The sequence below is a fragment of the Musca autumnalis genome, unplaced genomic scaffold (genome assembly GCF_047663935.1).
Source record: "Musca autumnalis isolate F117 unplaced genomic scaffold, ASM4766393v1 scaffold_2, whole genome shotgun sequence".
In the NCBI taxonomy this organism is placed as follows: domain Eukaryota; kingdom Metazoa; phylum Arthropoda; class Insecta; order Diptera; family Muscidae; genus Musca; species Musca autumnalis.
Window position 1 is genome coordinate 159,674,741 of NW_027411755.1, and position 23,666 is coordinate 159,698,406.

A 23,666-nucleotide genomic window follows, 5' to 3' on the forward strand; every position below is an offset into this window, starting at 1 on the left:
TTGTTTTTTATACATTTATTTAACAACAATTTCAAATTAACATCAACATCAAAGTTATCACTTAATTAACTAAATTTTCACCATACAACAATCAATCTTTTAAAATTATCCTTGAATTACTTCGGATTCAGTGACCTATTGGCAAAATGGCATTCAGAGTTTCGCACAACTTCTCCACAACATGACCAATGACGACGGCCAGGATGACCCGTATGCCCATGGCCACAGCCACTATAGCCAGGCATACTACCACGGCAAGAGCATGTTGCAAATTTATTTCCCTTACTCGAACAAAATGTACAGCAATGATAGATACCGGTATGAGGACGAACCGGACGAGCCAAGAAACTAAAAGGACTGCCCTGAAAATTAATCTAAATGAGAATAGTCAAAAATCTTGAGAAAGATTCTTGCTCTACCGTACCTTAATGTGTTTATCGTTAATGGTAATCATAAGTATTATGGTGCCCTCTGAGTCGGGAGTAAAAGCTATGACATAAGTACCATCACAGTTATCGGTAACCTAAAAGGAGGGAATTAAAATATTTTCTTTATTAATTGGTTTTGTTTTGAAGAATTTACCTCCATCCGTAAGCATTTGGAATTGAGATCTTTGTATTTAACATGCGTCTGAATCTTCAAGCCACCATGAGTCATTGGCTGGCCATCAGCATCTCGAGATATTAATGTAAGTTCCACTTTCTTGTTAAGGCGCAACTGGGAAAAACCTTAAAGACATTACACAAGAAATATGTTAAGTTGTTAAAATACTTTTCAGTTTTACCCACCATCCCATTGCAGGGTAGACAATGAAGGTTCCACAGTTTGCATAGATATAATACCAAACACGGGAATATCATTTGAATCTTTGGCAATGGGTGCTTGTATTTTTGGCAAGAAGTTTGGTATATTTATTATCTGAAAAAATTATAGAAGATGTTATTTGAAAAACAGTTCGTAGGAATTTTTTCAAATCTTACCTTGGGATCAATTGTTGCCTTAAATTGTTGACAATATTCGAATCGCTTCAATAGTATTTTTATAAATGACAAAATTTCAACATCCGTTGCAACCTCGGTTAATTCTTGACTAAACCCTATAGCCATTTGTCCCTCTTGCGTGCGTTTTTCTGGCAAGTTGAAGAGGCAGTAGTTAAATTATAAATTGTTGATAATGTAATGAAGATTTATGTATATGAAGGATGACAGATGCGTTTTTAAGAATAGTTTAATTATTGAAAACTTTAGATATTTGAAAACATAAATGTGGTAGTTATCTCCTCCTTGTAGTGCGATAATGGAAACCTTTTTGTGATTAAAAAATAGGCCAAGCTTAAATGCTTATAATTTCGGTAACTAAAAAATATTTTCGGTAAATGAAGTAGTCGTTAATTCCTACGGATATCCTCGATGCAACATTTAAGTCACATAGAGAAGGCGTTTTCATACGATATCAATAATTGTTTCATGTTTCAATATCTTTTAAACCGTAATCTTTTATTTTTAAGTGTCATTATTGTGGATTTTCAAAGAATATTTTTGAAGGTTACAGAATTCTACTACTGGCGTTAAGTCTCATTTACGACATATTGCTGCCGCAGTAAACTTATCAAGGATTCTCCACATGCCTCATAATGTCAGAAGTCATTTTCAAACAATATCAACAATCAGTTTCATATTTCAAAATCTTATCTAACTTTAGAGGGTTGGAGAATATTTTAGAAAGGCTTTGTCAGCTACAATCCAACTGTCTGTAAGAGTATATTGGTAGAATAGATCGACCAACAATACTCCTGCTCCAGTAGCAGTAGAGTTTACAAAGACTGTCACCATTTATGTTACGTGAAGATGTCGTTTTCATACGATATAAACAATCGTTTCATATTTCAAAATCTTACCTAACAACTTCAAAGCCGCGATCCTTACATGAGTGTAAAATCAGTAAATTTTTAAAGAAAACTTGTTAGAAGGACTTTGTCAGCTACAGTCCTACTGCCTTAAAGAATATATTATGAGGATAGATAGACAAACAATACGCCATCTACTGTAGCAATAAACTTAGCAAAGACTCTCACCATTTAAGTCATATGAAGATGTCGTTTTCATACGATATCAACAACAATCGTTTCTTTTTTCAAAATTGTATCTAACAAATTCAAAGCCCGAGTCTTTAATTTTTAGAGTACGTAAGGACAAAATTGAGGATTGTTGTATTGTCTTAAAGAGTATACTGGAAGGATAGATCTGAGCAAAAATTGTGTTGGATTTTTAAAGACATTTTTGTGGACATCAGATTATAGCTATGATTTATTTTAAAAATATTTTTTGAGGACGATTATAGTTACGGACATTTTTTTGGAATAAGGGTGCCACCGTGGTGCAATGGTATGCACACCCGCCTTGCACACAGAAGGTCGTGGGTATGATTCCCCGGCCAGGCAACATCAAAATTTTCAACGGTGGCAAAATACCCCTCAGTAATGTTGGCGACATTTCCTGAGTGTTTCAGCCATGTAAAACTTCTCTATAAAGTGGTGTCGTAAGACACGCCGTTCGGACTCGGCGATAAACAGTAGGTCCCATATCATTGAGCTAATATGAATCGGGGTGCACTCATTGATATGAGAGAAGTCTCCCCTGTCCCGTCTGGGATGTTTGTGGAACAATTATTATTATATTATTATTATTATCAGAGCTATAATCAAGAATTTTTAAAGACATTTTAGAGGATTTTATGAGCTGAAATCGTGGCTTTTTAAAGGGATATTGGAAAACATTGAGCCACAATCTTGGATTTTTTAAGAATTGTTTCGGTGAACTTTAAGCGATTAATTGTGGGTTTCTAGAGAGGATATTGAGAGAACTTTGATTATATAATCGGGGTTTTTAAAAGAGGACTTTGATGTTATGATTGTGGATTTTCTAAAGAGGACTTTGGGAATATTCCTAGAGAACTTTGGGGAGGGATATAATTGTGGAGTTAAAAAAAGGACTTTGGAGATTTTTATGTAAAACGCCAGGGATATTTTTAGAGAACTTTCGGGATTTAATTGGTGATTTATAAATATTATTTTTTGGGGAACTTTGGCAATTTAATCATGGACTTCTAAAGAATATTTTGAGACGACTTTGGGGATTTAGGAGGATTTCTAAAGAATATGTTTATAGGAATTTGGGAATTTAAACGTAGCTTTCTATTGAATATTTTTAAAGTACTTTGAGGATTTAAACGTAGCTTTCCAAAGAATATTTTTAGAGGACTTTGGCGATTTAATCGAGGATTTCTGAAGAATCTTTTTAGAGAACTTTGGGGATTTAATAGTGGATTTCTAAAGAATATTTTCAGAGGACTTTGGGGATTTAATCGTATATTTCTTAAGAATATTTTTAGAGGACTTTGGAGTTTTAATCGTATATTTATTAAGAATATTTTTAAAAGAGTTTGGGTATTTAATCGTAGATTTCTAAAGAATGATTTTAGAGGACCTTGGGATTTAATCGTGAATTTCTAATGAATATTTTTAGAGGGGTTTGGGGATTTAGGAGGATTTAATCATGGATTTCTAAAGAATATTTTTAGTGGACTTTTGGGGATTTAAACGTAGCTTTCTAAAGAATATTTTTAGAGGACTTTGGGATTTAATCGTGGATTTCTAAAGAATGTCTTTAGTGGACATTGGGGATTTAATCGTGGATTTCTAAAGAATATTTTAGGAGACTTTGGGGATTTAATCCTGGATTTCTAAAGAATATTTTAGGAGACTTTGGGGATATAATCCTGGATTTCAAAAGAATATGTTTAGAGGATTTTGGGGATTTAATCGTGGATTTCTAAAGAATATTTTTAGAGGACTTTGGGGATTTAATCGTGGATTTCTGAAGAATATTTTTAGAGTACTTTGGGGATTAAACAGTGGGTTTCTAAAGAATATTTTTAGAGGACTTTGAGGATTTAATCGTGGATTTCTGAAAAATATTTTTAGAGGACTTAAGATATTCCATCGTGGATTTCTAAAGAATTTTTTAGAGTACTTTGGGTATTTAATCGTGGATTTCTAAAGAAAATTTTTAGAGTACTTTGGGGATTTAATCGTGGATTTCTACAGAATATTTTTAGTGGACTTTGGGGGTTTAAACGTAGCTTTTTTAAAAATATTTTTAGTGGACTTTGGTGATTTCATCGAGGATTTCTTAAGAACAATTTTAGAGGACTTTGGGGATTTAATCGTGGATTTCTAAGGAATATTTTAAGTGGACTATGAGGATTTTAACGTGGATTTATAAAGGATTTCTTAAGAATATTTTTAGAGGACTTTGGGGATTTAATAGTGGATTTCTATAGAATATTTTTAGAGGACATTGGGGATTTAATCGTGGATTTTTAAAGAATATTTTTAGAGACTTTGTGGATTTAATAGGGGATTTCTAAAAAAATATTTTTAGAGGATTTGAGAATTTAGTCGTGGATTTCTAAAGAATATTTTTAGACGACTTTGGGAATTTGTCGTGGATTTCAAAAAAATATTTTTAAGGACTTTGGGCATTTAATCGTGGATTTCTAAAGAATATTTTAGGAGACTTTGGGGATTTAATCCTGGATTTCTAAAGAATATTTTAGGAGACTTTGGGGATATAATCCTGGATTTCAAAAGAATATGTTTAGAGGATTTTGGGGATTTAATCGTGGATTTCTAAAGAATATTTTTAGAGGACTTTGGGGATTTAATCGTGGATTTCTGAAGAATATTTTCAGAGTACTTTGGGGATTAAATAGTGGGTTTCTAAAGAATATTTTTAGAGGACTTTGGGGATTTAATCGTGGATTTCTGAAAAAATATTTTTAGAGGACTTAAGATATTCAATCGTGGATTTCTAAAAAAATTTTTTAGAGTACTTTGGGTATTTAATCGTGGATTTCTAAAGAAAATTTTTAGAGTACTTTGGGGATTTAATCGTGGATATCTACAGAATATTTTTAGTGGACTTTGGGGGTTTAAACGTAGCTTTTTTAAAAATATTTTTAGTGGACTTTGGTGATTTTATCGAGGATTTCTTAAGAACATTTTTAGAGGACTTTGGGGATTTAATCGTGGATTTCTAAGGAATATTTTAAGTGGACTATGAGGATTTTAACGTGGATTTATAAAGGATATTTTTAAAGGACTTTGGGAATTTCATCGTGAATTTCTAAAGAATATTTTTAGAGGACTATGCGAATTTAAACGTTCGTTTTTTCATTAATTTCTCGTTGGTGTTGAGTTTGGTGTAAACCCAAACCTGAACATATCTCTACATTATATTATTTCATTGGCTTTAATCGTTTATTGCATAAGTATCAAAAAAGTATTAAACGTTCCTGCAGCCAGTTGTACAAACCAACTAATGCATACACCTAATCATTGTAAGTCCACTAAGTCATTATCAATCATGACCTGCGTCGAGGTATAAAGAACAAATGAGCAGTACAAACTGTTTCAAAACATTTATTCAGCACAAACTATTTTTTCTTCTTTCTAGTTTTTTCTTTCTTTCTAAGACCTCTTATAGTGTCCAAATCTCGGCGTTCCACAAGAATTGCTTTCTATTAACGTGTTTTATTTGGTGGTTGAACTGAATTTTGGGTGACACAAAACCCGCTCATGTTTTAACTATAATTTTATGTCATCCATCAATGACGCTATTTTTTCAACATATTTAATGTTTAACTGTCTACTCATGACGTCATTTTAATTACCACCAAACCCAGTCAGTCCCCAGTATGAACTATGTTTTAATTCATCAACCACCATAAATTGGCTGTTTGCCGTCCGTCATTATGCATGCAACCCATTACCATGTTTAGGGGATTACTTGCGTTGTGTATGCAGTGCTAAGAGTTGAAAGTAAAACCTACCACCACTTAACTTGAAGTTGTTCAAAAACTAATGTCCTAAATAGTATTTTGACAAAGAAATCACAAATTATGTTTTAATGGATGTATTGATCTGATATTTTTAGTGCATTAGTTAATTCACTACTTAACGTTAAAAATCGCTATATTCGGGAGATTTCTGAATATCCGAGATACCTCAAGCAGTTATACAAATAAATGTTTAAGCTATATATGATAGTCTGCCCTAACTCAGGTCTTTTATGTCTTTAAAAATTAAAATGTTAACTGAAAATTACCTAATTCCACCTGTTGTTCTCCAATCAGCTCCAATTTCGTCTCTCTCGTGCGACGTATTTGATGCATTAGATTTATGCGATGCACCTCCACTGCTTCCTTATAACGTTGCATAAAATCTTCAATTTCCGCCTGTAATTCATCACATTTCCGATTAATGCTAAGCATTGATGCATTCAACTTTTCCAAAGAATGTTCGGCACTTTTACATATTAAACGTGTTTGTTCGGCGGAGTCACGTAAAATCGTAGAATAGGTTTTAGCCGCCTTCTCTATGCTATCGACACGATGACCTTTATGCTGTAAGACTAAACAATCAGCACATGCCACCTGGAGACAATTGTGGCAAAATGATTTCAACTCAAACCCGGGATGAAGGCAACAATTGAGAGCTGGATTGTTAGAAGAAATGTCATTTGGAGACAGTTGAGTGCTGCGTACTCCTCCAGTATTCGTTTTCATTTCAGTGGTAATTGTTTTAAGGCAATGATTTGCCGTCGTCTTTTGTCGTTCATGAGACTCCTTACAGAGGATGCATAAGTTTAGATTACAAATTTCACAAAAATAATTGGCCTGTAAGGGGGAGAGAAGAGGGATAATAAGTAAACGATTACATTTAGGAGGATGGATATCATTTTTGAGCATTCAAAATAAATACTTTAATAATAGCATTGACCTCTGAATTTTTGGTTTGAGATTTATGTATGGTATATTTTTCAAGACAAAACGAAAACGAATTCGATGGAATTACTGCCAAACACTTGTTTTCGGAAAAATATTGGATTCATTTTGGTATTCAATAAAACAAATAATTTCTACTATGATAGGGATTTGGTAGTAATTTAAATGGATTTGTTAAGACGTCATCTATTGGGTAAATGGAAATTAAAATTAGCAAGGGCATTAACCACAGTTAATAGCACTCTATCAACGCGCCATCTACATCTGGAATTAAAGCTATGCATTTTCAAAAAAGGAATAAAATGTAAAAGGGAATAAAATGTGGACCATTAATATTAGGTAAATCAATTTTACTTACCTTTGTCTCTTCATAACACAGACTACATAACTTGACATTTTCGCTGGCCATTTTATTTCGATGATCCTCAATTTTTCGAACAATTAAAAGATTTCTCGGCAATTGACGTAAACCACCAACTGGTATCTCCGTATAAAATCCACATAGCTGACATTTAATTCGAGAGCATTTGATATTTCCAATAGATTGAAATTGATTTAGCATTTGGGTTAGATCCGGAGAAATACGATTACTATCGACTTTAAGCTGTAATTTATTAAAATGGAAATTAACGACAGTTTTTCATTGGTTTTTATTCAACTTACTCTCGATGGTGATTGTTCAGAAAATCGTCGCAATTTAAAACTAAACGATGGTCGTTTCTGTAAAGATATTGATGATGTACCTGATATTTCAGAATTTTTATTCTCCGGTTTAAGTTCCGTTGATAATGTAGAATACTTTCGAGAAGGTGTGGGTGAATTATAACCTATTAAAATGGGAAATTATAGGAATAAATTAGTATATTCTTTTACCAATGACAGATTCCCTATTAAATTTGACGAAAAATATAAATATGATCTGCGAAAAAAATTACTTTCAATTTCTGGCTCAACTGACACATAAGTGGTCCTGATCCTTCTGTGAATTTACTTTGAATGCTAAAACCATATAGATCAGAATTCTCTGTCGGACAAAGTTGCAAAATGAAAATTAGCATGGACAATAACCACTGCACTGGGCTGTACCAATTACCCAACCAAACGAAATCAGAGCCATCCAACGGACAAAGTTGCAACATTAAGGTTAGCATAGACAATAACCTATCATTTAGACTACCCAACTAAAGAAGAAATAGTTTTAATTTCAGTCTCAAAAGACCAAGAAGTGTTTCTGATCCCATTGATAATTTGTTCTGATTTCTAACACCATATTGATCAGAACTTTCTACCGCACAAATTTGCAACATCCAGCTGAGCATAGATAATCACCACCGCACTGATCTACCCCAACTACCCAAATAAAACCAAAAACTACTTTTGATTTCTGTCTCAAAAGAACCCGAATTGGTCCTTATCCCGAATACTAACACGATATACATCAGAACCATCTACCGGACAAAAATGCTGCATAATGGTTAACAGAGACAATAATCGCTGCTCTGGGCTGCTCCAACTACCCAACTAAACAAAAACTACTTTTAATTTCCTAAAGTGGTCCTGATCCCGATGTAGCTTCGTTCCGAATAGTAAAACCCTGTAGATCAGAACCATCTATCGGACAAACATGAAACATAAGGGTTAGTATAGACAATAACCACAACAATTTAGTCGAATGCAACATCCCGAGCATTGTTGAGCCAAAACTACTCTGGTTTGTCGTGGCAGCTGACGCTCCCCATCTGCGATAGATGGGGGATGTTCTCCGAGGACCGGATTCACACTATAGTTCTTTATGGCATCTGCAACTGAACCTGTGTGAATGCTATTTAAACCTGCTTCATAAGCTTGTTGATCTAGAGGTTCTCTATTGTAACGTTACAGCTCTCTTTCTAGATCCTGACATGCCACCTATCCACAATATGGTGATAAATAGGGCTATCACGGTAACACCCGAGTTGCTGTACTGGAAGAATCATTGTCTCCACATGTAAATGTTTCACTGAAGTCATAAGAAGGCATCCTGTTGCATTTCATAGGCCGCATTTTGACTGGTTTGGATATTTGTCTATGGGGTGGCACTTACATTCGCGGACCACACAGACCGACCTATCGCATTATATGTGGTCAATAAGATTTCTTTATCTGCACCTCATCACTGTTCTATCACCTCATCACTGTTCGTGCTAAGCTGCTTACAAAACCATTGCTGATGATCGGCAAGTGGACAGCTATTTGTGACGCTGGTGAGGAGTAAAGCTTCAAGACTCTTTGCTACGTGCAACAAAAGCAAAATCGTTTTTTACGATTCACATTTGCTGGTATCCTTGCCTTGGCGATACCTCCCGGGACCAAGCGTTGGGCAGATCTCCGACTGATGATTAGTGAACTCTCTGAAACTATGCCAATTAGAAGACCTCGATAGGAGACCTCCATATAAAATAGAAGACCACCTTAGGAGGTTTGTACAAAACAGAATATCTCAATAGGAGCTTTCTGTAAAATAGAACGCCTCCGTAGGTGGCTCCCATAAAATAGAAGACCTCCGTAGGTGGCTCCTATAAAATAAAACACCTCCATAGTAAGCTTCCATAATATAGAAGACCTCCATAGGAGGCTTCTATAAAAGAAAAGACCTCCATAGGAACCTTTTATAAAATAGAATACCTCCGTGGGAGGCTTCTATAGAATAGAAGACCTCCGTGGGAGGCTTCTATAGAGTAGAAGACCTCCGTGGGAGGCTTCTATAGAATAGAAGACCTCCGTGGGAGGCTTCTATAGAATAGAAGACCTTCGTGGGATGCTTCTATAGAATAGAAGACCTCCGTGTGAGGCTTCTATAGAATAGAAGACCTCCGGGGGAGGCTTCTATAGAATAGAAAACCTCCGGGGGAGGCTTCTATAGAATAGAAGACCTCCGTAGGTGGCTTCCATAAAATAGAAGACCTCCGTAGGTGGCTCCTATAAAATAAAACACCTACATAGTAAGCTTCCATAATATAGAAGACCTCCATAGGAGGCTTCTATAAAAGAAAAGACCTCCATAGGAACCTTTTATAAAATAGAATACCTCCGTGGGAGGCTTCTATAGAATAGAAGACCTCCGTGGGAGGCTTCTATAGAATAGAAGACCTCCGTGGGAGGCTTCTATAGAATAGAAGACCTCCGTGGGATGCTTCTATAGAATGGAAAACTCCGCGGGAGGTTTCTATAGAATAGAAGACCTCCGTGGGAGGCTTCTATAGAATAGAAGACCTTCTGTAGAATAGAAGACCTCCGTGGGAGGCTACTATAGAATAGAAGACCTCCGTGGGTGGCTTCTATAGAATAGAAGACCTACGTGGGAGGCTTCTATAGAATAGAAGACCTCCGTGGGATGCTTTTATAGAATGGAAAACTCCGTGGGATGCTTCTATAGAATAAAAGACCTCCGTGGAAGGCTTCTATAGAATATACGACCTTCGTGGGGAGACTTCTATAGTATAGAAAACCTCAGTGGGGAGACTTCTATAGAATAAAAGACTTCCGTGGGGGGCTTTTATAGAATAAAAGACCTCCGTGGGTGGCTTCTATTGAAGAGAAGACCTCCGTGGGAGGCTTCTATAGAATATAAGACCTCCGTGGGAGGCTTCTATAGAATAGAAGACTTCCGTGGGAAGCTTCTATAGAATAGAATTGTGTAGCAACTGCACAAATCTAACAAAAATGTCTTTAGAGTTTGATGGTCTGATGGGAGGCTTCTACAGTATAGAAGACATCCGTGGGAGACTTCTATAAAATAAAAGACCTCCGTGGGAAGCTTCTATAGAATAAAAGACCTCCGTGGGATGCTTCTATAGAGTAGAAGACCTCCGTGGGAGGCTTCTATAGAATAGAAGACCTCCGTGGGAGGCTTCTATAGAATAGAAGGCCTCCATAGAAGCCTTCTATAGAATAGAAGACCTCCATAGAAGCCTTCTATAGAATAGAAGACCTCCATAGAAGCCTTCTATTGATTTCTTAGTGTCTAGCAACTGCCCAAACCTAACAAAAATGTCATTAAAGTTTGATGGTCTGTGCAGGACTTTAAGCTTTCTAACACTAAAGGTAGATTATTAGCTTAATCAAAAAATAGACTTGTGCAGCAGCTATATTTTCGATTTTTCTATGAACAATTCAAATTCCACCTTTATAATTTTTGTGCAGTATACAAAAAGAGTGGAGGTCCTCTCTTAAATCCTATTTAGGAGAAAATCTTCAAATGTTTGTCATGCGCATAAAAGCTGGCCCAGCTGCTGGTAGCACACATTTCTATGGTTTGGAAATTTATGCAATATTATTTACATGGAGGGAGGGAGAGCTTGAGCTGGGCGGAGGAGGACAACAACCAAAAAAGAAAATAGCATTACAAGGAAACGAAAAATAACAGTACATATCAAAACAGAAAACTGTGAACACATGGTCTAGAGGACAACGCATTCACACACTCTTGCAAAAGTTTTGACATACGTACACACACACAACGAGATACATACCTATACATAAAAGTATTTGAATAAAAAAAACGGAATGAAAACTAATGAAGGGTGGATGTGAAAAAATATCATTTGAAGCTGTTCGTCGTTCAGTTAAAAGAAAAGTCCTTTTGTGAAGTGAACGACGAATGAATGAAGAAGCAAACAAAAAGGACTGCAATATAAAATTAGAAAATTACTTACAAAAAAATAAAAGAAAAAAGTAGAAAAATTTTAAAAAATATTAAAGAAAAAAGTGCCTGACATCTGTTTATAGATAAATTGTGGAAATTTTGTGGAAACCAAAGAAAAAATCATCACCAAATATCACGGAGAACGAAAAAATCTCTACAAGTATGTTGTGAAGAAAAAAAAAGAAAATTTGTCTGATTTTTCCTTTCGTTTTGCTATAACCAATACACATTCACAAACACACCAATCAACACATACAGACATAAAAAAGAAGACAATATGATTTTTACCAAATATTGTAAAAATCCTCGAAAATTTCGTATAATTTTATTGTTAATGATTGTAACGTTGATTGTGATAACTTTGCTAATACTCAACAATGGCCTGCAACATTCCATTAACGGGGAAAAATTAATCGATGAACGTTTTGTTGCCCAAGCCTATGCTGACGAGGCAACTCAACAATTGCTGCAGCAGCAACAAAGGGAGGCTGCTGCTGCTGCTGCATCATCACTCATCAATCAAAACTCAGAAAATCTTGTCGTCTTAAAATCGCCCCGAGAAAATGGCATTATACAACCTGAAAAATATGATGAACATAAATTGAAATCTAGGCTAATACAGGAGAAAATTGATAATTTAAAACAGCACCAAAAACAAAGCCAACTTGATCCGGAGGAAGAGCACACAATTGCGGAGAGTGTTAATAATGCCATACATATATTTTACACGGCACCAGTGCCTTGGTATAAAACAAAGAAATCTTCCTCCAAGGATATACTACTGTCGGATGGCAATTCCACAACCCTAAGGCCACCTGCAAAAATACTCAATAGTGCTTTTTATCCTGCATTGGGTTTATACAAATCCACTAAAACAACATTTGCCAAACATTTTGAAAATATACGCAATTGTGGTGTAGGTGTTTTAATTTTAAGTTTGTCGGGCTCACGACCTTCTGCCGCCGCTGCCGCCGAGCAATGGGAACCATTATATCGTAACATCTTTGAAATTGCGCCAAAATATAATTTATCGATAACATTTGAAATTACCGTTGCGGCAAATCAATCGTATTCCTATATCCAACAACAATTACAGGATGTTAGGAAATTTTATAAATATCCTGCATTCTTAAAAGTCTACTCACAGTCACGACGCCACCAAATGCCAATCATCTATATTAGCAATGCTTATAAGTTAATGGATACGAGCACAGCTCAGGCATTTTGTAAAACGCCCGATACCTTAAGGTATACATTAGATGCATACTTTATAGGTCACATAAGGTAAGAAGAGCGACAAAAGTCAACAGGCAGTCAGTCGGTGAAGGGCGTTCAGTGAGTGTCGTTTCATATCACATATCAAACCAGTTTCTATGGAATGAGGCAAAAACAAAAATGTAGAATTAAACAAAATTAAAAAAAAATATTATTGATGATAATTTCCTTATTTTTAAAGCAATTAATTCTAAAAAGTTATCAATAAGAAAATATAAATTAAGAAGAGTATTTAAATGAAATAGGATAATTTCCATTTTCATTTATTTGCATTATCGATGTTTTAATTTTAATCCTATATATATAGAGGAAAACATCTTTGTGTTTATTTCAGCTTTAGTCCATATTTTGTTGTATTCAAGTATTTGAATAACAACAAAATGTTTTACAGTGGATATGAAATTGATTAGTTGCGGGCGGAGGGTAGGGAATACTATAGTTTCCACTGTAAAACATTTTGTTGTTATTCAAATACTTGAATACAACAAAATATGGACTAAAGCTGAAATAAACACAAAGATGTAAAATTCTGCAGTCCAACAATAAAAAACGCCAACAACAATAATAGGCATCAGCACGGCCTTGTTGATCAATGCGTAATGCAAAAACAACAACTTTCTCGTTGTTTTACCCCCGCTTATTGAAGCAACACTCCTATGTTCGTATTCTTTGCAAAGCAAAGACGACATAAAAACAGTGATGGATATAAAATTCTTTAGTTCGACTCAAATTGTAGGGTAATCAGTTTTAGGGCCATATGGCAAATTTCTCATTTTGTTTAATTTGCTGGATGGGCTTATTGACCTGTTTATCGATACAGAGTCGGCGGAAAAGGGAACTGATGAAGTTGTTTGGTGACAACTGAAACTATAGTATTCCCTACCCTCCGCCCGCAACTAATCAATTTCATATCCACTGTAAAACATTTTGTTGTTATTCAAATACTTGAATACAACAAAATATGGACTAAAGCTGAAATAAACACAAAGATGTAAAATTCTGCAGTCCAACAATAAAAAACGCCAACAACTATAGAGGAAAACAATATTGCTATTGATGTTAACGGACGAAAAGTCAGTACTAACCCGAAAAGTATCCTTTATAAGTAATTTACAGTCGAAGTCAAGGGATCAAGCAAATTCGGGCGCTACAAGCCACAGTCGTTATAAACGATATTAATAAAAATATTTTTAGAAACATCTTGATTCTTGATGTGATCAATTGTACTGAAAGTTTCTGGCAGCTTCTTTTATTTGGAAAAAATCAACAAAAATGTTGAGAAATATTTCATCTTTGTACGCTTTCTTCGTAGCTGTATTCGATATCAAAAGTCAAACTACCAAATCAACCGAAAGAGCATTAAACTACTTTTGGAATTTTTGTTGGTGAAAAATATTCCATAGTTTTGTAATAACTGGCTACCTGCGAAGAGTTAGTTTTTTGTAAAAGTGTTTCGAATTAAAAAAAAATTAAGAGTTCTATGTCCAAAATTCGGGCAAATAAATAAAATACAAGTAAAAAGCATCAATCGGCTTTGCCGACAGAGATATACCCTCAGCCTAATTGAATTGAAACTTTCGTCTACGGTCAGATCGAATGTATTTAGGGTCTTTTCACTACTTTGTGGCGTTTTTTTTTTTTGACATTTGAACTTGCCTACGAAAATGTTCAAAAAAAGTTCAAAGCGCTGCAGAGGAGGTATTTAAAGGAATGGACCTACGTAGATCATTATTGAAGTGGATCTTATTTTGGGAGTCATATCTTTTCCATAGCTATCGCGCCCACTAGTCATTTCAGAGGGTCATCGTATAACTTTTGGACCAGTATGCCAGTAAGCATGGCACGGAAATATCGCTGTAAACAGGACTACAACGAACAGCACCGTACACATTTCCAAAGGATCTTCGAACAGACCTTAAACTGAACTCAGACACAAATGTTGAACTTTTATGTGGGAGGTACTCATTTTAGAAGTTAAACTAAATTTGGACGAAATTTTAGAAGAATCCAAAGTTTGGACCAAACTTGTTCAAGAGATATCATGCATACCATTTAAGTGGCATTTTTTAAATATTCGGGGGAAGTACCGGAAGTTTTGGACCGGTATTGCCTATCTTCGAACTGAAACTGTGACAAAATATGACGAAGGCCAAATTTTGGGCTGTTTTCTCCTGAAAAAAACTTTTACCGTCGTAAATGAGGCAGTAAATGCAAATTGCCAAAACAAAAATCAAAGTTATTCGAGAGCAGGTCTCAAAGAGAACTTATCCGAAATTTTGTGTGATAGGTACCCGAAGAAGTGGACAAATATAGTCCATATTTGAACCTGATCTATATGTGGTAAATATATTAGGATGTGTAAAGTATGGACCAAAATGTTCACTACCTTCAAGAGTTATCGTGCGAACTATTTTTCCGAAGTTTTTTGAACTTTTGTGGGGGAGCTACCTGAAGGAGTGGACCTATATGGTTTATCTTCGTACTTAAACTATGTTTGGACAAAATATTACGATGGCCAAATTTTGGATCGAATCGGCAGATCCGTTCGAGAGTTATCTTGCTCTCTAACCCCTACACACGGTGTCATAGGGGTTTTTACAACTTTCAGGCTATTTTCGCAGGAAGTATAAACTTGCCTCTGATGAACCTTGTACCGTCGTATGGGTGGCAGTGAATACAAGTTGTTACAACAAAAATCAAAGCGATACGAGAGCAGAACCTAATCTGAACCTTTTCGAAATTTTGTGTGGGAGGTATCCGCAGGAGTATACTGATAGAGTCCATGTTGGAACCGCATCTATGTCTAGTAGAAATTTCACGATGTGTAAAGTATGGACCAAATCGGTCGCACAATTTTTCGGAACATTTTCGAACTTCTCCGGGGGAGGCACCTGAATTAGTGGACCGATATAACCCATCTTCGAACTTAAACTAAATATTACTAAAGCCAAATTTTGGACCGAATCGGTTAATCCGTTCAAGAGTTAACGTGCGCTCAAGCCATCCATACAGACAGACGGACGGACATGGCTAAATCAACTCCAAATTTTCTGAAACGGATTTCGTCCAAACATACTTGGGGTCTAAAACCATTATTTCTATGAGGCACATGTTGACCGTATGAAACCGTATATTCCTCCATTAGCATAAATGCTGAGGGTATACAAAAATCCGTCTCGCTTAAAGGCAAGATTTTTATTTATTTAATAAGCCCGAGCTGTCGTTGGCACCAACTTCAAAAATGCCATTTCGAGAAAAACGCGTTTTAAGTTGCGCTTCTACACACAAGTGATAAGTAGAGGTAACCCCTTAAGACTACTGTTCTGAGTGTAGATTAGGGTTATAACTTTTTTACAATCTCGTATCCCTGTATGATATTTTGATGACTTTTTTCCTAAGATTGCATAAAATCTTAATTATAAAGTGATTCGATACAAAAAGCTTCAGCACAAAAGGCGTTTAAAATTTCTATTTTTCAAAACTTTTGACAATTTTTTGAAGTCACTGTAAGCAAAATGGCATTCATTCGTACAAAAGGAACTAATTTTTTGAGAATTTTTTTTTTCATTTTTCATTTTATAGAATATTTTTCGGAACCTTTTAAATTAAATAACTTGTATTTTAGACATTAATAGATAAAAGTTCATTCATTCTTACTACAGGAAATCATTTTTGAGAAAAAATGTCAAAAAGTCATAACCCTAGTGTAGATCCTGACAAATTAAGATTAAACAAATAAGAGCAGCGTTAAGTTCGGGCCGGGCGGAACTTTCTATACCCTCCACCACGAGTTGTATTGAAGTCAAAAAAAAAAAAGTACTAAACTCATATATATTCCTAGGACAAGTAGAATATGTTAACAATGTTAACTTTTTTTAAGCTAACCAGGAAAATTTCATAGAAGTGGTTCCTTGCGATTTCATTGGATCTTTTGCATTGGTTCCAATGAAGTGATCAAAGATTGATCCGATCTTTTCTTCAGTATTGTAACGAATTCTATGAATGATTAATAGGATTTTGTGAAACTTCCGATCTTTTCTTCAGCCTTAGAACCAATTCCATGAATTCCAAGTACAATTCGTGAAATATCGGATATTTTCTTCAACATTTGAAGCAATTCGATGAATGCTAAATGCAATTTCAATAAGAATAACTTTGTTGTTTTTATCCGTCTATTTATCATAGTCTATATAAATAAAAATCAAATGTCGTTCGTTGGTAATGGCATCTGTTGAGAATAGGGATAGGTAATGGAAAGCAATAATCGATTTTTCGACTTTTCGATTTTGGTCTAAAACTAAAAATGCGATTTTTCGGTCTTGCGATTATTTTAGTTGTCTCAAAAATCCCGACTTTCGACTTTTTCATAACCGCAGAAAATCGATTATAATCGACTATTCGTCAATTTTCGAGTTTTCTTTTGAAACTGTAAAACAGCCAAATGTGTGAAACCGTAAAGTCCACAGTCTATGAGCAAAGTCGATCACAAGATAATCGATTATGCGATTTCCCTCCAGACAAAAGTCGACTACAATTTTTAGATTTTTGACTGCAAAAATCGATTATTCGATTAACCGTAAGTAGACTTACCTATCCCTAGTTGAGAACGGCTGGACCGATTTGGATAATTCTTTTTTGAAATGTTTGTCATAACCCAACTTAGGTTTTTATGCAAAGAAAATTTGACCACGCCCACTTTTTAATTTTAAAATTTTAATTTTTTACAAAAACTACTGAATTAATTTTTCTGAAATTGTCATGGAATGTACAGGGATGGCCCCCGGTGAAAATAGTCTCCAAATTTAGTTTCGGAGGGGACGGGAAACTTCCCCTATACGCTATTTTTTAAAAATGCTATATTTAAATTAATTGCGAATGTATCGGTTTGGAAATAAATTTGCGTGACAATTGTGGTTGTGTCTCCGACCATACCAACTTTTTAGGACCCAAAGACTTTACCACACCCACTTTTTAAAATATGTTACATCTACAAAACTACTGAACCAATTTTCCTGAAATTTTCGGGGAATGTACAGGGATGGCCACCGGTAGAAATAGGATGCACATGTTCTTTAACTTCGAAGGGGCGGGGTACTTCCCTTTGCCATATTTAAAAAACGCCATATCTTAGAAATTATTGATTTAATCAAGCTCGGGGTTCGATGATTAAATCAATAATTTCTAAAATAAGTATAAAGGTCGAATAAAACCAAAAAATCATAAAAACGCCATATCTTTATGAATACAAAATGGCGTCATAACCCAACTTAGGTTTTTATGGAAAGTAAATTTTTATAGCGCCCACTTTTTTCAATTTAAAGTTTTCTGCAAAAACTACTGAACCGATTTTCCTAAAATTGTCAGGGAATGTACAGGGATGGCCCCCGAAAATAGGCTACACATTCTATTGATTTCCAAAAGGGGGCGGTGTACCTCCCATCTCCGATATTAAAAAAAACGCTATATTTGCAAAAATTACGCATGTATCGGTTTAAAAATTTACGGATTAATGTACAATGTAGTACTTCTTTGGGGCCTAAAGACCCGACCACGCCTGTTTTTTTAAAATGTTATATATCCAATACTACTGAACCGATTTCCTTCAAATGTACAGCAAAAGCTCAATGTTTGCCGTTGTTATGTATATTTTATGAATTTCGGAGGAGGTGGGGTACCTTCCCCACGCCTTTCTTGTAAACGCTATATGTATAAGCCAAACTTATGATTATATCGGTTTCAGCAATTTTGGGAGACAATGGGTACACACAACCCCAGGTACATATTTGTAGCCAAAATAACGGACCACGCCCACTATTTAAATATGTTATATCTTGAAAACTGATGACAACGCCCTATCTTTTCAATTCCTTATTTTTCCAAAACTACTGAACCTAATTTCATGCAATTTTCAGAAAATGTTCAGAAATATCCCGTGGTTCAAAATGCTATATATCTGTAGACAAATTTCGAGAGCCTATTGTTTTCTAATCGCCCTATTTGCTAAACTTATGAATGCATCGGCTTACAAATTAATTTTCGGGACAACGGTGGTTGCGCCCCCGATCAAGAACAACGAAATATGTACAAATTTCCTTAAACGGTCCATCAGCCATGAAAAATTAAAACATATAAGTCTCAATAAGCGGGAGAATTTGACTTGACCATTTTTTTACTTTTATAATTAGATCGCTTTAGGATAAAGACACAGGGGACATGGACGATAATAAATCCTAAACAGCATCAATAGGCGAAAAAAATCCGACAGTCCGTAAGAGAAAAGAAAGGTTACAGACAAAATCTGTTGGTAAATTTAAAATCCTCCTCTGTTTGACAATGGACCGAAGAAGTGAGGTAGAAAATACCTATTTTTGAATTGTCAAACATAAAGTCCATAAAAAGTTGTCATTAAAACCCATTACGAAGGGTCAGCAACGCGGGCCGGGGTGTGCTAGTATTTGATAAATATCGAATTACTATTATTCCATACTTTACTTTTAGAAGTTAAAGATAAAAAAGTAATGATAACATGCCAAAGGGTTAGTGAAAATACTATTCTTGGGAATTTGTTACGCTGTCATGTCATAGAGTTGGTGAAGATGACATCCCACAGCGTGAGTGAAACGATCTGAAATTGCATGTTTTAGGTATCATGCTCTTGCAAAAAAGAATGAGCTTTAATAAAAACACACCTGGTTGGAAACACTGCGTGTTGCCAGACGCCTTCTGGCATTTCCATTCAAAAGTTTGAAATTTTTTAGTTTAAACGTACTCAGGACCGTTTGACATACGACCATGAGTTGTGTTGTTTACAGTGACTTGAAAAATCACTTTGCAAAAAAAAAAATAGAATTTACTGTGAAAATTTTCGTCCAATAATTTTTCGCAACATTCGACGTGGATAATCACCGCAAGAGTGCATCGATCAAATCTTTGCAAGTCGATAAACGACCATCCTATAACACCATGAAAAACTGGTTGAATAAATTCAATCGTGGTCGACACTCGCTTAAAACGTCCCAAAACGGCCGTTGTGTCAGAAAAAAATTAAGCCGTGCATGAACGGATAATGCAGGATCGTCATGTTATATACCGTGAGATAGAGGCATCATTGGGCATTTATTCCACCAACTAACATTTGATATTGCATGGACATCTCCGAAGTATTAAATGTGTGTATTTGGCTTATGGTCGGTTCTGTCTGTCCGACTATAGCCCTTTCTTATTTTTTTTTTGTATTTTGAATTTTATTTTAAATACTTTATAACAGACACTTGACCCACATTAATGACATTCCCGGCAATCTATCTGTTTTTATCCCTGAATTCTCCCGTCAAAGTAACCCTTGGTAATTATGATTTGTCTGCAAACCTCAATAGTTAAACATTTTTTATACATATCGAACTCCCATGCTGGTTACCTTCCATTACTTAAATGCTTAAAATCCAAGCACCTTACATTTGGTTAGAATAGCATAAAACTTGAATCTACTATTTACCAATTTCTACTTCGGCAAACTGGTTTGATGTGCTCTCTCTCTCTCTCTCTGAACATCCTTCTCTGATGTCATTTGTTTAGTAGAATATTTCAATAAGAAACGAATGATATATTCTTCTCCTTAATCTCTTATTCATAGATTAAAAAATCATGCCGATTATATGAGGCGTCTATGTTTAGATGGTTTCTATAGTAAATTGCCAAGCAATGGAGCCACATTCGCCAGCACATGGAAGAATTGGTCCTATCTCAAATCGTTTGCCTTAACCTATAAAATGCTATTTGTACCAACTGTGGGTCCTGGATTTGCAGAACGTAATAAATTTCCCCGACACGGTGATATACAAAGGCATCGCAGTAATGGAAGGGTGAGCTAAACCGATTTTGTTTTTTGATATTTTCTTCACAATTCATTTTGTTAACAATCGGACTTTTTTTCTGGGGGAATTATGAAAATGAAAATTGGTCTTAAGGGTTGGAAAACATTGAGGTCGTGTTTTAAAATTGAAGAAGATTTGGAATTGGTATTAATTAATTTTTAGTCAATATATCAAAATCCGATTTCTACGATTGGACCCACAAATAATCATGTAGAGCTTCTCGGACATATTACTCAAGAATAAGGCTGTCCATTAACACCTTTGAAGTTTGTGTAGTTCGTTAATTAATTGCAAAACTATTGATTCAAATGTACGTTTTCCAAATATCTCCTATAAAATAATGCCTTAAGCTGCAAGTTCAAAGGTTAGTAGATTACCCGTTTTAGTTCCAAGTAAAAAATACGGAACCAGTTCAATTAAAAAAAATTCCCTAAATAAATCAAGATCTCCATAGCTATTTGTAGTGGTGATAATCTTGGGTAAAATAGAACAGAATTCCCAATGCAAGTGTACAACGGTGAGGATCTTTGTTAAGTATAGTTGTATAGTTCACAAACGAACTAGTTCAATTGAACGATTCACTGAAAAGAATTACTGAACTGGGCCAGCCAAACATTAAAAGAGAGAACGACCATAATGGGTTCCATTCATTTCTCATATCAGGAGTTTGGACTATACTCCACGAATTGTGCAACGGTGAGGATCTTTGTTTAGTATAGTTGTATAGTTTACAAACGAACTAGTTCAAGATCGCCATTATTATTTGTAGTGATGATAATCTTGGATAAAATGAAACACAATACCCAATGCAAATGTACAACGGGGGGATCTTTGTTAAGTATAGTTGTATAGTTCACAGACGAACTAGTTCAATTTAATGATTCACTGAAAAGAATTACTGAACTATGCCAGCCAAACATTAAAAGAGCGAACGACCATAATGGGTTCAATACATTTCTCATATCAGGAGTTTGGACTATATTCCACGAATTGTGCAGCGGTGAGGATCTTTGTTTATAGTTATATAGTTTACAAACGAATTGAACGAATCACTGAACTAGTTCAGCCAAAGTCGATCTTTATAGAACATTCTCATATCAGCTGATTGGACTATTGCACCAAACTTAAATCTAAGTTCAATTTTGCTTAAATGGCCTTAACTCTAAAGTAACACGTTAAAACTTTCATACGAAACTTTCACAGCTTTTGGGAAAGAGCAGAGGTAAAGCAGCTCCTTCATCTCCGCTCTCTCCCAAAAGCTGTGAAAGTTTCGTATGAAAGTTTCAACATGTGGCTTTAGAGTATGTTCGCACACAGTGGAACATGACACTGTTCCAACATAAACTCTCTAGTGTCACCAAGGACTAAGTAAAACTGTTTTCTCAAGTTGTTTTGTGACAAGTAGATGGCGTTTCTTACCAAGCTTTAAAGATGGCTTTTGGTTTTGTAGTAGTGATGATCTTGGATAAGTTGTGACCGATAGATGGCGTTGCGTACTACATTTAAATTGAGATCTTTGTTCTAGATTACAAATATTTATATTAGGGTTGAAGATGAAATGTCGAAACAGACCTGCAGCACAAATTTTCATTTAATTTCCCATTAGGTCCGATTGTTAACTAAGCTACCAAGAAACTCCTAATTATGAAATATTATTTTTGACATATACATTTTTTTGCGCTGCAGTATTATGGTGTGGCCTGGCGAACTGCTATTCTCAATCATGTCGGTTTTATTAACATTGCCAGCTACAATAATTGGCCCGATGGCAGTCAAATTGAAGAAGTCTTACCCAAGGCCGGCTTTCTTGACTATAGTCCTGGCAAACCGACTAAATATTTGGATCTTACAACACATTGGGTTACGAATTTTGTTAAAACTCGTAATGAAGCTGCCGCAGCATCAAATGCTGCTCACACCCTGCTAAGCTGTTATGAATATTTAAATAATACAATTTGTTAGATGTGAAAGCAAAAACTAACAATAACTCACTCAATATGTGACATAAGACGTATCAGTATTAAGATTTTTTTCTTCTCTCTTGATTATAAATCATCTGTCAATCCGAATGCCAAAAATATTTAACAAAACCGAAAAGCAATTACTTTAAAAGAAAACAAAAAAGATATATAATAAATAAATGCCAATTAAATTTTATTTTCATAAGAAGTTAATGTAGGAAGTAGAAGGAGAAGAAATCATATACAGTGGAAAAATTGTGAGAAATGTAAGTGATTTGCCGATACAAAACATTTGTCCCATAAGCCGAACCTAAAAATATTTATAATAGATGGACCCGTAGATCTTTGGTCCTAGTATATAGTTAGTCAACTGTTGCGGTATACCGAATACATACATGGCTCGAAATCCCTTTCAATATATACATAGCGAAACTGTTGAAAGCAGTCAACAATAGTATGGTAAAACTATATAAGGCTCTCTTTCGAATCTTCCAACATTTTACGTAAATTGAAGATTTAGTCAATGGGGGACTTATCAGCTCTAAAGCCACATTGATATGGTCCAATTTTTCCATTTACAATAGACTCCAGTCATTTCCACAGTTACGCTTTTATAAACGATTGGAAGCAGACTTAGGACTCTGTACAATATGACAAAAACTATTTTATTTGCCAAATAGACTATTGTAAGTATGTAAAAATACATATTGTTCTGTTAAGACTTATTGTGCTGTTTGACACGAAATATATATGGTCACCGCAACAATATATATTCTAATAGGTAAAAATACATATTGCTTTACTAAGGCATATTGGGCTGCCTGACAAAAAATATACAGTTGCCAGAACAATATATATTTTAACATCGTCACAGTAATATTCAATCGTTGGCTATGCCTTACTTTCCAAGATGGTCCCAACGGTGCCTTCAGTCTTAATTAGGCTGGTGTGCCATCACAACCCCCTGTTTATTAATATTATTATTCAACCGACTAACTAATCGAGTTGGTTCCTTGTTTCTTGATT

General features: G+C 35.2%; 2 protein-coding genes across 3 annotated transcripts in view; one reads left to right on the plus strand and one right to left on the minus strand.

The window, feature by feature from the left end:
* Window positions 1-23,666, minus strand: part of LOC141394790 (uncharacterized) — a 55,457-nt gene continuing 31,791 nt past the window's right edge. The window contains exons 3-10 of one of the 2 annotated variants that reach the window (XM_073969679.1): window positions 7,510-7,673; window positions 7,205-7,450; window positions 6,168-6,738; window positions 981-1,129; window positions 789-918; window positions 583-728; window positions 425-523; window positions 1-362 (exon numbers count right to left, since the gene is read on the minus strand). In XM_073969679.1, coding sequence (XP_073825780.1) covers window positions 117-362; window positions 425-523; window positions 583-728; window positions 789-918; window positions 981-1,129; window positions 6,168-6,738; window positions 7,205-7,450; window positions 7,510-7,673 — 1,751 coding nt within the window. In that variant the 3' untranslated portion in view covers window positions 1-116. Of the gene's footprint in view, window positions 375-424; window positions 524-582; window positions 729-788; window positions 919-980; window positions 1,130-6,167; window positions 6,739-7,204; window positions 7,451-7,509; window positions 7,674-23,666 lie in introns of both variants that reach the window. The other variant, XM_073969678.1, reaches the window with a different exon arrangement.
* Window positions 8,259-22,776, plus strand: LOC141394791 (glycoprotein endo-alpha-1,2-mannosidase). Its single transcript, XM_073969680.1, has 3 exons — window positions 8,259-12,814; window positions 20,439-20,667; window positions 22,366-22,776. The coding sequence occupies exons 1-3, from the start codon at window positions 11,808-11,810 to the stop codon at window positions 22,639-22,641; spliced, it is 1,512 nt and encodes a 503-aa protein (XP_073825781.1). The 5' UTR covers window positions 8,259-11,807; the 3' UTR covers window positions 22,642-22,776.